We start from the raw sequence: 14,119 nt of genomic DNA, 5'->3' as shown, positions 1-14,119 counted from the left end.
TAACATGAACAAAAATCCATGTGTATTTGTTTGTTTATTTGTAGAGCTCATGATGAAAATATTTATTTCGGATTGCAAAGCAGTATGTTGTTTATTTGTACAGGGTGTCTAATAAAAATTGGAAAGCAAATTCCCGTCTTTTTATCGGATTTTTTTTCTTTTTTGTTTCCAGTTTTTCTACTTTTATTCTTGTGATTTTTTGTCTGTTTGTGCTGCGCCATATCCTGAAAAGGCATTCCTTATAGAGAGTATCATAAATTTTGAAATATCGACATTTTTAGTCCACCAATTTTTTTATTCTTTAAAATTTTCAACCAAAATCTCCTTATTGACAGAAAATCCTCCCTCTTCTGTTGCAATGCCATGAGAAATTATTAAAAGAAGTTGCACCACCTTTTTTACTACAATTACTGTTTTCGATCATTTCCATCCAAAAATCATCTACTCTATCACATATGTTTTTTCTCTTACTTAGAGTGATCTGATTCGTCAGAATAATATCTCTAAAAGCTCTGTTCTGCTTCTTCCAGCGTAGTGGCATTGCATCTGCTTGCAGTCAACAAATTGGCAAATGCTTCAGGCATCATTTGCATGGATTGTTCTGGACTGTTGCCAGTGTTATTGGGATTGAGGAAAGTTAATTTAAATGCTAAGGGAAATTTTTCCAAAAAACTGTATTTATCAAACAGTTTCCACAATCAATCAAATAATATTGTATTTCAGATCCTGAACAAATGGAAATATATGAGCAGAGCATCTCTATGAATTACTTAACTTATAGTTTATTATTGCTATATTCACTATTCAGTATACAGTCAACTTACTTAATTTTTAATGATATATATTTATCTGGAATCAAACCCTCTTGTCCATTAACAATTCCTCTCCACCAATCATTTGAAACTTGTGAATATAAAGTTATAGAATCTCCCCTTTTTAAGGACAATTCTCTATCAGATCTAGCTATGAAATCAAATTGTGCAGTAGCTTCAATATTTTCAGAGTCATCTTCGGAAGGATATACTTCTGAATCCATATCTTCTTGCGTTTGGTCGGGGGAATCACCAACGTCCCTGAAATAACATTAATAAAAAATATTGAAATTATTTTCAATATCTGATACAAGAATATGTTCAAATCCAACAATATTACACATATAGACTTTCAAGACACATATAACATTTCCTGAAAATTCTATTAGTTTATTCATTCATTTATTTGTTGGTGAAACTTCGAGAAAGTTCCAATACTAGTATAAATTTATTAATAAATCATACCAATTTAGATAAATCCAAAACATTAGTATAGGATAAACTTCCAGTATATATATATATATATATATATATATATATATATATATATATATATATATATATATATATATATATATATATTTATTCCATTTTTTACATGAAAACATACTCACTGGTCTTCAGAATTGGGAGAAATATATTTCTCATAAACTGTACCCCCATCATTTGGGAAAATTTCTTCATTAAATAGTATTATGTTTTTAATAAGCTCATTAACTTGGTTCTGGTACTGTACTTGATCTTTGTCTTCTGGTACAGGGACTAGAGTTGGTCCAAAGCAAATTGCTAGATTATAAGGATCCATCATGTTCTCATCAGAAAATTCGGATAAATGATTCAAAAAAGCAAATAAATATCTTAACACTACTACCACCGAGCGCGGCAGACTAGCCATCAACTCCCTCATTCTGCTTATGAATTCTTTCTTGGACTCTAATTCTGAAAAAGTTACAGAAATATAATAATCTGTCAGATTCACTATTATTTTCTATAGAAAAAATGCATGTTTGATGATAAGCATTTTAATTTGAAAAAACTCACGTGCGATTTCCATAAACTGCTCAAAATATATGATAGGAAAGAGTGGTTCCCTTAATTCTCTGAGATATAATTTTAGCACACCAGCTACGCTATTTATATCAGAAGCATCTGTCATATCCGCTAGAGGATCTTCTCCCCTTTCAAACCATTCTCTAAAGTTGTTTATTTCAACTTGTGATCCAGATACTCTGAATATACCCTGATGATGTAAGCCTAAAAGTAGATGTATGATGAACTCTGACGTTGGTTTTCAAATATTTGATTGATACCCACCATATAAATTGATAACTCTTATGCAAGATCTCATTATTAAGGGTATTTCTTGATTTGTGGCTTCTTGGTACTCTTCAATAGACCCTCCAAAAAGTTTTGGCTGTCCACTCATTTGAAGTCTACCAATTCTTTTACGTTTAGGCGTTTTAATGACTGGTTTTATAGAGTTACAAAAATCTGGGGCCTCTGCTAGTAAGGACTGTCTTAAAAATTCCTGCTTGGCATCCAAACGTGCTATTTTAGTTGAACCCAAGAGATATTCTCGAAATTTCTAAAAAAATAAAATAAACTGGTTTTATAGTAATTGCATAAAATTTCACTCACAGTTAAATAAAATTCTTCAGTCTCTTGTCTATCTGCTCTAAGTTTTATAGAAACAGTCTCAGGAGGTTTCGTAACAGGCATTGGATTCTCACCAAAATAGCCACTGCAGTCATAATCTTTTGCACATAACATCTCTAACAATGTGCTTTCGGCTGTTTCCAGAGTTTTCCATACTTCTTCAGATTCAGCTCTGAGAGAAGTAACTCTTTGTTGTAGTTGGGTCAGTCTCGTTTCCATTTCTCTATGCAGTATACTCTGAATTGCTGGTTCTGGAGACTAAAAAAATAAAGATAATAAAGAGTGTGAGTATCATTTAATATCTAGTTATCAACATCATTGTTAACAAAATTAATAGTAATCTTACTTCATCAGTCTTTTGTCGTTGAAATTCCAACTTTTTTGGAATCATAAATGCAGCATGATTGTATTCTAGAAACCTCTGTTTATCTAAACGAGAATCTAGTGAATTGATACAGGCAGATAATGAATCCAAGTCGTTTTGAACGGATTTGTGTCGGCCTTCTTCTGCAGATATATGCATCATTAGAGCTCTAGATATACAATTGTGAAAACCAAAATCCATGCACTGAAATTTAGATACATGAACATAACACACTTATAGAGACGACAAATGAAGTAAATGTTTATATTCTTCACATTTTTCATGTATTAAAAGCGGTTTGATGAATTTTGAAGCGCATAGAAATGTACATGTAACTTAGAAGCTACTTATTTTTATTAGACCTTCGAAATCCATGAATATTCATTTGTTCCTAAGAAACATGATTGGCCCATCTAAGCTGATGCTAATAAGATATTCAAACTACCGTTCAACTATTCCGCTTTTCATTGTTTTTTTGTACTATCTGCACTGTGAGTTATTCTTTGATCATTAATCTGTATTATATCCAATCTAGTAATATAAAGTACTGAACACACTGTTTACACTACCACTACACCAACACAACAAGTCATAGAATTTTTAACTTAAATTACCTTCAGTCTCAGAGACAATAATTTGGATATCCAATCGCACGTCAGACAGTGTAATTGTGAGTGTTGGTGTAGTGGTAGTCTGGCCTGATAAGTTAAAAGGCACTAACTTCAACTTTTTTCTAAATTCTTTTTTTAGCGTTTTCGAATCTGTATAAAAAAATACACCTTTTTATGACATTAGAAAGCTCCAAATCCATTACAGTGATGAGTTATATTGAAATTTATATTGGCCATAACTCCAGTTTGAGGTTCTTTTCAAGAAAAGAAGGCCCTATGTAACAAATAAATACTAAAAACACCCTAAATCCACAAAGAGTTGTACTTAGTGCCTTTACTGTTCAAGTTAACCGTGCTACCATGGAATTAGGGCCTTCTTGAGGTCTTCTCCAGTAAAATAACTCATTTAATTGTTGTAAGATCAGTTGATATTTCATTTTGAGTGACCAATCAGTTTGGTTTCTAATAGGAGACGGGGTAAATTTTTATCGCGTCTGAGTAATGTTATTATGCGATAGTTAGTTTTAGTTAATATTGATTTCTGATTCTTGGACATTTTATACTGGGGGATTGTGGAATTAGATTGTTATAAACTTAAGCTAAACGACGCGACGTTTCCCCAGCGTTATAGTAAATAGATACTATTCAAAAAATCGAAAAGATAATATTAAAATAGGTATTAATAATTGAAGAAAATACAAACCAGTACATGTACATACTTTGGTAAAAAAAAACAATTAATTGAAATAGAACACACCCAATTGATTTTGACAAGTTGAATATTAAAAAAACTGAACCCATATACTGATTATGATATGCAATTCTATAGCGGTATATCCAACGCAATTTATAGAAATTGAGTTAATCTGTTTTATGGTCATTTCAAGTACACTTCATTTGATTCATAATATTAAAATATATTGTACAGTGTTAAAATGTAGCATTGGAGTATAGTACTGAAGCAATTTTTGTTACTACATATATCGTTGACAAACGTTTAGATATTAATGGAAATATTTTATTATGAGGTTCCTAACTTTTTCTGGAACATGTATGGATATTGCCTTTCTCTCGTATGTTTAAATGATATGATAAATATACAAATTTTGCCAAAAAATAAACATATAATGAATAATACACTTACGTCGATCAAATCTGATAAATCGTCCACGAAATATTTATGAATGGTAGTATTAGCAGCTTCCAAACATAATAAATATTCATTTTTGGCTTTAAGGGCTTTTAGTTTCACATCTGTATGTTTATTCCTTCTCTGAAAGCAAGGAAAAATTTAGTAACCATCAACATCTGGTATATAGAAATCGATTCATTAATTAAATATCTACATATCTACTCATATCTACATCTTTTGAATGTATTGGAAGGCAGTAAAAAGTTTCAAAGAAATTATCTTTCAAGTTCACTCAAATATTGTTGGTAGCCTTCATTAGAGAGTGTAGATTTGAAAACAATAAATCTTACCTTCATCACTTCCTTTTCCATCAATTTATACTTTTTTGATCTTTCCAACTTGTCTTGAGTAAAAGATTGTTCCAGCTTACTTCTTTGAAGTTCGGCAGTTCGTAATTTTGTTTCCGTTTGTCGAAGTTCGGCTTGGTAGCTATGATATGTCTTCATTGTTGTGTGAAGTTCATGTAAAACTCGGAGGATTTCTTCGTGGGTTTCATAACCGATTTCTCTGCACTGTTAACACATAATAATTAGTTTCGGAACAATTGAAAGAAAAATAATGTTCCTTCAAAGAAAATACCATATTTATCAATTCTTTTAATATAAAAGATAACATTTTCAGAATGACCAAAAGTATTGAAACATTTTTCAATTTATCAAAATTGAATTTCTCTTAATATATAATATGCATTTACCAAAGTTAGGCGTGTATCAATAAATTCGACCCTTTGCATAGTAGTAACTGAATTTTTTATAAGGCTGAAAGAGGTAAATTTTTTAAAAAGGATAACGGCATCATTTTTGCTTGCTTTGTCTTCTCCAAAAAGATATTTTTTGTCGCGATTTTATTGTATTGTAAGAAGATTTTTGTGTATTTAAAATCATGTTTTCATTCAGGTTATTAAATCACTTATCAAAATTAAGTTGAACCCAAACAGGTTAATTTGAAAGCGGATTGCGCAATTTTTACTAATTTGATTTTCGATTTTTGGTAAATTTAATAAACTTTAATTGTTCAAATATTGAATACACAAATGAATGTTTGTGTATGCATGCAATGTATACCTAGACGCAAAATTATTTCAAAAAAATATATAGTCCTAAGTAAATCAACATTAAACACTGGTAGGGAAATATGGTTCATTCCAGATACTCCAACAAGCTTTGGTTTCGCTTATATACAGACATATACCTAAATAAAAGTGATCACTTCTAAATAATGACTATCAATAATGAAGCAAATATGCTGCTTAATTTTATTTTCATGGATATATAACCGCAAGCCGGTCTTAAAGATTTAGTGATATGCGTTGAGTTAAAATTCGGAAGAGACTGAGTATATTGTTTCTATATAAATAATTGTCTGTTTTCTTTGTGAATAAAGCCTAGAATCTCGTATCAAGAGATTCCCTCTAATAGTGAAAATATTTTCTAATTATTATTAATGTAGATATTATTTTTAAATACCTAAGTGTGTGAAAGCCACTCTATCATTCTTTATTGGGTTCTAATCTAATCAAGATGAAAGAAACAGTAAGTCAGAAACATAATATGGTTTGAACACTTCGTGGAAATAATGAATTTGAACAATACATATAAATTAAATGAAGGGGAATCCTAAAGGAGTTTCAATAATTCTGTCTTGTTCAGCTTTCCAGTGTTTAATATTAGGCACTGTCCGAATTTTTGAAGACTTGTTTTCTTTTGCCATCATATCAACATTCTTTCCTCTTGATCATTTTATTTTTCTTATGTCAAACTTTCACAAGAAGTGTTTTTAGAAGCTAGATAATGTTTATGTGTTCATTTCGTTAATCGTTATTTTCTCAATTCTTATAGATTTCAGTGTACCAAACGATTTGTTATTTTTGTTATCGGTTTATTGTTTCTTATCAATAGTAATATACTCTAAGTAAGTATACTACTAAGTAATATACTCGACGAATTAGTTAATAAAACAAACGCTTTCCGTCAAACACAAAGATATATTAGATTACTACAAAGAAACTGTTCATTTTTACAACCCCATTTATTCGAAAGCATTACACTTACGAATATGATTCATATAGGAAAATATTCACAAAATGCTCAAGATTCTAGCTAACTCTAAAATATTCTATGTATATTTCCTTGGTCACATGACACAAATCCAGTCGGTAGCTATTGAACAATACATTTATTTCCAAAATGGAATGGAAAAAATTTATTGATATCTCAAATTCATTAATTATACAAACATGTTCTAGTCAAATGCTACGAATTTATTGTTATATATACACATTATTTATAAAATATCACAACGAAGGAAATTATTTTCAAACATAATAGAGAAATTTGACGAAGGAATGAAATTGAGTTGTTTGAATACATTTAGTTAAATATCCATGACGTGTTTTCTTATTGCAACACTATTTTAGACGGCATATTATTTGAGCACTGCATTAATGACTTGGTTTCACAAAATAATTATGGCTTAATTTTATCATGGTAATTCAAGTATTCGGAGCATGTCAATTATGAAAAATATGGGCTGTCAATTTGCACATTTTTTATTGATATTGGATGTAACATGTAGCAGCATATTAAACGTAATAGCAGAGATTAATTTATTCATTTCAAGTGAAAGTGATGAAATAGGTATAAAGAAAACATGAACATCTCCATATACGTTGAATTAGTATTTATGTTTAATAATAATGATCAATTCTGCATACCAAAGCGAAACAATAACACCTGATTGGAAGAAATGTTGAATAATGAAAAATTAAATCTGTCACATTTAAAATTAACGTCTATAAAAAGATAAATATCAAAATAAAGAAACGTTAAATTTTATCTATCTTCCAAAAATTATTAAAATAACTAATTTTAAAACAGAAGAGACCTAAAATAAAGATGCATTAATATATCGGAAGATCGTCTAAAAAATTATATATATATATATATATATATATATATATATATATATATATATATATATATATATATATATATATATATATAAATCCATTTGAATAAATAGAAATAAAAATTAAATCACAACAACGTAGCTGGACGACTTTTGTCAGCCCGGGGGCTGAATTGAGTAGGTGCCTAGCGAAACTGAACGGGACGCGGAGCTCGTTAAGGTGCGTTAAAGAAAATAAAAGAAAATGAATGATAAAAATGAAAAGGTCGATTTGGAAACAATAAAAGGAATGTTCTTACAGATAAAAGGTAGTATCAAGAGCATGGAAGAAAAAATAGACAGAAATGCTTATATTTCAAACGAGCCTCTTGAATTTTGTCGCATGAATTTAGAAGCACCCTGTAAATTTTTCAATTCATTAAAAGTTCTTTTAGTTGATTATTCATGCTTACATTTTTACTGAACTTTATTTTATAACACAAAATATATAGATATTTATATAATGTTCTTTTGGAATCCAGGATCATCAAAATATGTTATAAATGTATTGTAGGTTTACTAATGTATACATTATTTTAGTTCTAATAGTTTTGATTTTCGTGTGTATTATGAATGAAAATTATTTTTTTTCTGCTAAATATTCCTTAATAATTACCCTCAAATATAAATTACATCTTCATTCCAAAGGAAAATATAAATAGTTGAATAAGCTTAATCTTACCCTTTTATAAATTCTCTGTACATCTTCCATGACTTGTGAGAGACGGGCAACCAAATGATTAGAATAAACTTCGGATAAGGCAGCATGATCTCTACTTAAATTCTTTGTTTGAGCAACCAATTGCTGCCAACACGTATAACTTGAAAATAAAGGCCACTGTTCTCTTCTGAAACAACACAACAACTATTCAATTCAAAAAGTAACGTGTATGAATACTAAGTTTCAGATAATTTTATATCTCTATAATTATGCTGACCATACACAGCACTGCAACAAAATGTGTGCTTCTTCCATTAAAAACTTCTTGTAACAGCTTCATTTCGCGCTGGACGTTGTACTCCGTACTTATTATGTTTAACGGCACTGTGGCTTTGAGGTGGCACTCAAGAATCGAGTTTGTTATGATTCTGTATTTAAAATTACATCGTAGCAAAAAATTCAAAAACAATGTATTTTCAATCAATGTGCGGGTAATAACAATTAGTAGGTAGATCGTGTTTTCTAACGTTGGGCCCACATCCCACAGAGGGCGATTTGATTGTGAAGAGGCAATTTGAAAATGGACTCGACACGTGTTTAACCCTATTGCTCTGGGCCATTTAAATAGTATGTCAGATTTCGGGGCAAAAATTGAAAGAAAAATAATTGCGGCCATTAAATATTATAAATTCGTTTAACCACACCAAAATATCAACTGGGTTTTTGGTTAATTTTCCTGCGGCAGACGGCAGGCTTCGAGTGGACTCCCGGACGCTTTGACATTCCGCTAAACAACCCATTTGTTCGTATCTGAATCAAAGATTTTCAATTAATGAAGAAGGTAAGTTGACGCGACTCTTTAAGAATGAGGAGTCAGTTAAAACTTCATTTTTATATAAAAGATGCGCTGGCATGACTTTGTGAAGAAACATATCAAATATCGAAATTTAATCAAATTTGCAAGAAAAGTATTGGTAGCGTTTCTTACTAGTAAAAAAAGAAATTGTCTGGATATAACATAACGATGAGACTTGAGACTGAAGCTAACCAAATTGGAAGGTAACATAAAATCTCTGTGCATCAAGCGCAAAGATCTGACTAAATTTCAAATATTAATTTATCATAGAAAACAACTTAAAAAATTTATTTCTACAGCTGTTACCACCTGGTGCCCATATAAATTCACTATCTGCAGCTATATATTCCTCCCAACTACACCTTAAAATAAACTAAACTTCTCGACCTAATTTACGAACTTCCCCAACCTTACATTGTAGTTGGTGGATTCAACGCTCACAACACAATGTCGGGATCAAATTTCACAATGATCAGAGGAAAAACTACCGAAAACGTACAATTGTACAGGTTCCTTTTTGCTGAATACCTTTTCTTCCATTGATATCAGTTTTAGTGATCCCAAATTTGCTCCCTTACTAAATTGGCACACTGCCAATGATCTCTATGACAGTTATCATTATCCCATTATTATATCCTCTAATAATCCCAGTCAAAATGACACTTTACTCAATTCGTATAGGCGCCTAAACAACGTTGACTGGATTAATTATACCTTCCAAACAGAAGCCTGTTTTATCTTTCTCAGATAATATGAACGACAACCTGCCAACCTGCACCGGTAAAAATCTTATTACTCAAAATCGAAAAACTGCACCATGGTGGAACTCCAACTGCACATACGCCGTAAATCAACCGAAAATTGCGCTAAATTTATACCGTCGAAACAAATCATTAACTAGAAAATCTTATCTAATATCTAATAAATCTCAAAAGAACCAGAGGCAAAACCCGTTATATTATAAAACAAAGTAAAGTATCTTCCTTCCGAAATTATGTGTCATCCATTAATATGAATACAAATTCCTCTAAAGTCTGGAACCAAATTAGGCAAATTCAAGGAAACAATACCAATACCAAAATTCCATGCCCCTCGTATAACAATACTGTAATTAATGACAGCGCGGAAATATGCAATATATAGGCAAAAACGTTTCAATCTAAGTTCAAAAGCAAATATCTATACCCTGAGATATTACATCTCTCAACTGTCCTTTCTCTTATTTAAAAGAATCCTCAGCCCTATCACACTGCAAAATACTGCCTCCGGACCAAATGATATCCCGTATATTTCGGTTGGTGGCTTACATAAGCTTCTAGAAGAGATTACAATCTAATATGGTCCACCCACCAATTTCACAACCAATGGCTAACATCTACGGTAATTTCCATTAAGAAGCCCGACCTATCTGCTACCTCTCCCAACCCTTTTCGCCCTATAGTACTCACTTGTACCATGTGTAAACTATTGGAAAAAATTATTAATAAACTTCTCCTCTGGTTTGTTGTATGTAAAACAATGTAATCTCCAAAGAGCCATCCGGATTTCGGTGAACTAGATCACCTCAAGACAATCTAGTTGTTCTACAATCCCATATACTGCGGCACAAAAAACAAGAAATATTCGATATTGTTGGTGGTTTTGATACCATAAGTAGACAATCAATTTTAAATAAATTAACCTCACTCAATATCGATGGTCACATATTTTGTTTTATTAAGATTTTCCTAGCTATTAGATTTTTTAAAGTATCTGCTAATGGCACTCTATCGTCGACTTATATCCAAAATGACGGTGTCCCCCAAGGGTCCGATATAAGCCCCCATCTATTTAATATAGCTATTAACGATCTCTGCTCTGGTCTCGTTTATATGTTCTTCCATCACAACTACTACTAGTCTAATTCAGTCAGCAGTAAATATACTAAACAAAAATACAAGACTCTATAAGGATTAACTCTATCCGCAACAAAATCCAAAATTATTAAATTTAGTAGACGACCATCAACAATATCACCCTGTGTCTTTATCATCAAAGGCAAATGCTACAAACTATTAAACGTTATCAAAATCCTCTCACATTACCATTGGGGAGCTGACAAAAATTTTCTATTCAAAATATATAGAGCCTTAATTCGCTCAAATATGGATTATGGTTGTCACACACATATATATATATATATATATATATATATATATATATATATATATATATATATTTATATATATGTATATATATATATATATATGTATATTTATATATATATATATATGTATATTTATATATATATATATCTGCCTCCAAATCTGACCTTGACCATTTATACTCGGTGCATAATACAGCTTTACGTCTATGTCTAGCCCTATAGAAAGCCTTAACTATGAAGCCAATGAGCCTCCACTTTGGATCCGATGACAGCAACTACTTCTTTCCTATACCGTCTTGGTATCATCTAACCCCTTAAGCACTCTCTACCCACAATTCATAACCACTACTAAAAATTTATAAAAATTTATATCAACCATCAATCATTACACCAATGAAATAACAATTAGTGGCAACTATGATCTAATTTTATATACGGATGCTTCCTATAATGAAACAGGAATAGGCTGCACAGTTACAACGTCACAATTTTTAATCAAATCATCTCTAATTCCACCAGAGTTCATACAGGTGAGCTATTTAGCATTCTAAAAGCCATCAATTTCATCTTCCTTCCGTATAAGCAGATTGCAATATCTACAGACTCAATTTCATCTATTAAAAACATATTTATCGATCACTATATTGTCCAATCTATAGATGACTCCTATCAATTTTTATCATCACTAAAAATAACGGTTACTATCATCTGGTTACCTTCCCGCATTGGAATCGTAGGTAACAAATTAGCAAACCAACAAGCAAAAATTGCTTAAACTCATACCAGAACCGGTAACATAACTATCCATAAGGACTTAAAATCTCACTCTAAAAGAAAAACCCGAAAACGTGGCAGCAAAAACACTACCTTACACTCTAAACATCTCACTCAACCAAGTAGCTTCACAGGCCTCTCCAAACGAGACTTAGCCACTGTAATACGGATAAGAATCGGACACTCGAGCTCACCCATGGTTATCTGATGTCTTCTACGGCCAGACCCGTTTGCACCAGCTGAAGTTCCAATTTGACTTTAAAGCACATATTAACTAAATGCCACAAATATGCCTCCCAAAGATTGCAGTTCTAATTCAAGACAAATTACAAAGACATCCTGAATGACATGGAGCGAATCTCTTTCGTACTTCAATTTCTAAGGAATGTGAATCTTTACCATAAAATATAGAACAATAATCATATATTGATAAAGTGTTAATGTATGTTCTATGTATATACTAATATAATCGTAATCGCACCTGTGTAAGCCATAGTAGCCGAGCACGTTAAATATGAATAAAAAAAATTATTTCGAATTTGAATTTTTCATTAATGTTATGAAAATTTACTTACTTTGTAAGTATTTCCCTAGTGATTTCTTCCTAAAACCTTCATTTAAGTTTCATAACAGAACAATTCGTTTTTTAAATATTAAAAATTGTGTCTATATTACTTAGGCTGATAAGTTATATCACTTATTCTGCCCTTCATTTGGTATGCTACTCCCATATATTTAGCAGGTGATACTGGTAGTTTTAATTTAATTTTTAATTTTAATTCAAAAAATTTTCATTTGTTTCTTCCAATCTCACAAAATGTCATTCAAATTTTCAAAATAATTTATCATTTCAAATATCTAGTTCTATGTGTCAAAATATTTTATCTTTAGCATATATTAGAAGGATTGTTGTATATCAGTTTAATTACAATGCATTTTAAACTGAGGATATTGTTAGATAAATTTTTCTTAGTTCTAAGTATCCAATATAGTTCTTATCAAATTAGTGTTTCAGTTTAATGCAACTAATTACTAATGCTTAAGTTTATATTATCATCCTGACATGTTGGCTAAAGGCAACAAACAGGAAATTGATATCAAATGGTTATCGTTAAACCCACAGATTGGCGTATTAACATTCGTTTCATAATTTTTACATGAGATTATACATAATTTATATTTTGCATTACACGTTATATTTCAATAATCCTTAAATAGAATCTTTTCGATATAGAAAAATTTCCAAAATGGCTGTGCCCTGTCAGTATTTCCAGAACAATAAAGATGATAACAATCACATACTAATTCAATATCAGATCTTCACAACATTATGTAAAAGGTAGAAACACATTTGGTACATGTCATTGCAGCAATAAACTCGAACTTCACTCTTTATATTTAGTTAGTCTTTATGTCTATGTAAGGAGAACTAAATAGAAGTATAGTTGATATTTTCGAGATATTTGAGGATAACATCTGTTTATGATCCGACACCACTACGATTTACCTGAACATTCTTCTACTTCTACCGTAGTAGAATCAAATAACATTTCGGTGCCGGCGGGCTACATTTATAATTTTTTATTCTATTTGTATATATTTCACTTTATTCCCATTGCCAATGAAAAACCATATACATATATTAAGGTATTTATTACCAGAAACATATGAATTTCAGTATATATTACAAAATTTTTCATTTATATCTCTTCAACTGTGATCGGCTATCAGGTCGATATGTCAGCATCATTGACATTTATCTCGCTATAGTTTCAATCATCTGAGAAAAGATTTCCGCTAGTTATTCCTTACAATCACTCAAATTTTCTGGGATGTTAGATGCAGAAGTAGTGATCATGTTAGTACTTGTACTATTCGTCCATTGCTGTGGTAAATTATGGATTTTTACTTGCAGTTTTAGTTTTTCCGTGTCAAACTAAAGTATCAAAAATAATTTTCTCCTCAATTTAAAGCTTTCGTAAGTTAATGCAAGGGCCACTCTTTATATTTTTAGATGCCACAAATTTAAACGAGTTAGTACTGGCAACACTGCACATTTTCAAATACCACTATTCTTCAATAGTGGTATATATAATTTGCC

At 30.9% G+C, this 14,119-nt stretch overlaps 1 protein-coding gene across 3 annotated transcripts in view; it reads right to left on the bottom strand.

Moving 5' to 3' along the window:
- LOC130893793 (SLIT-ROBO Rho GTPase-activating protein 1-like) overlaps window positions 1-14,119 on the bottom strand; it is a 94,901-nt gene that overhangs the window by 11,881 nt on the left and 68,901 nt on the right. For all 3 annotated transcript variants that reach the window (XR_009059247.1, XM_057800179.1, XM_057800168.1), the window contains exons 3-11: window positions 8,264-8,429; window positions 4,926-5,147; window positions 4,588-4,716; window positions 2,815-3,036; window positions 2,451-2,726; window positions 2,127-2,397; window positions 1,854-2,066; window positions 1,427-1,751; window positions 825-1,073 (exon numbers count right to left, since the gene is read on the bottom strand). Coding sequence is in view for 2 of the 3 variants with exons in the window: in XM_057800179.1 (XP_057656162.1) it covers window positions 825-1,073; window positions 1,427-1,751; window positions 1,854-2,066; window positions 2,127-2,397; window positions 2,451-2,726; window positions 2,815-3,036; window positions 4,588-4,716; window positions 4,926-5,147; window positions 8,264-8,429 (2,073 nt within the window). In the remaining variant the exon portion in view is untranslated. The remainder of the gene's footprint in view (window positions 1-824; window positions 1,074-1,426; window positions 1,752-1,853; window positions 2,067-2,126; window positions 2,398-2,450; window positions 2,727-2,814; window positions 3,037-4,587; window positions 4,717-4,925; window positions 5,148-8,263; window positions 8,430-14,119) is intronic.

The sequence above is a fragment of the Diorhabda carinulata genome, chromosome 1 (assembly GCF_026250575.1).
Source record: "Diorhabda carinulata isolate Delta chromosome 1, icDioCari1.1, whole genome shotgun sequence".
Lineage (NCBI taxonomy): Eukaryota > Metazoa > Arthropoda > Insecta > Coleoptera > Chrysomelidae > Diorhabda > Diorhabda carinulata.
This window is presented reverse-complemented; position numbering and strand designations above follow the sequence as displayed.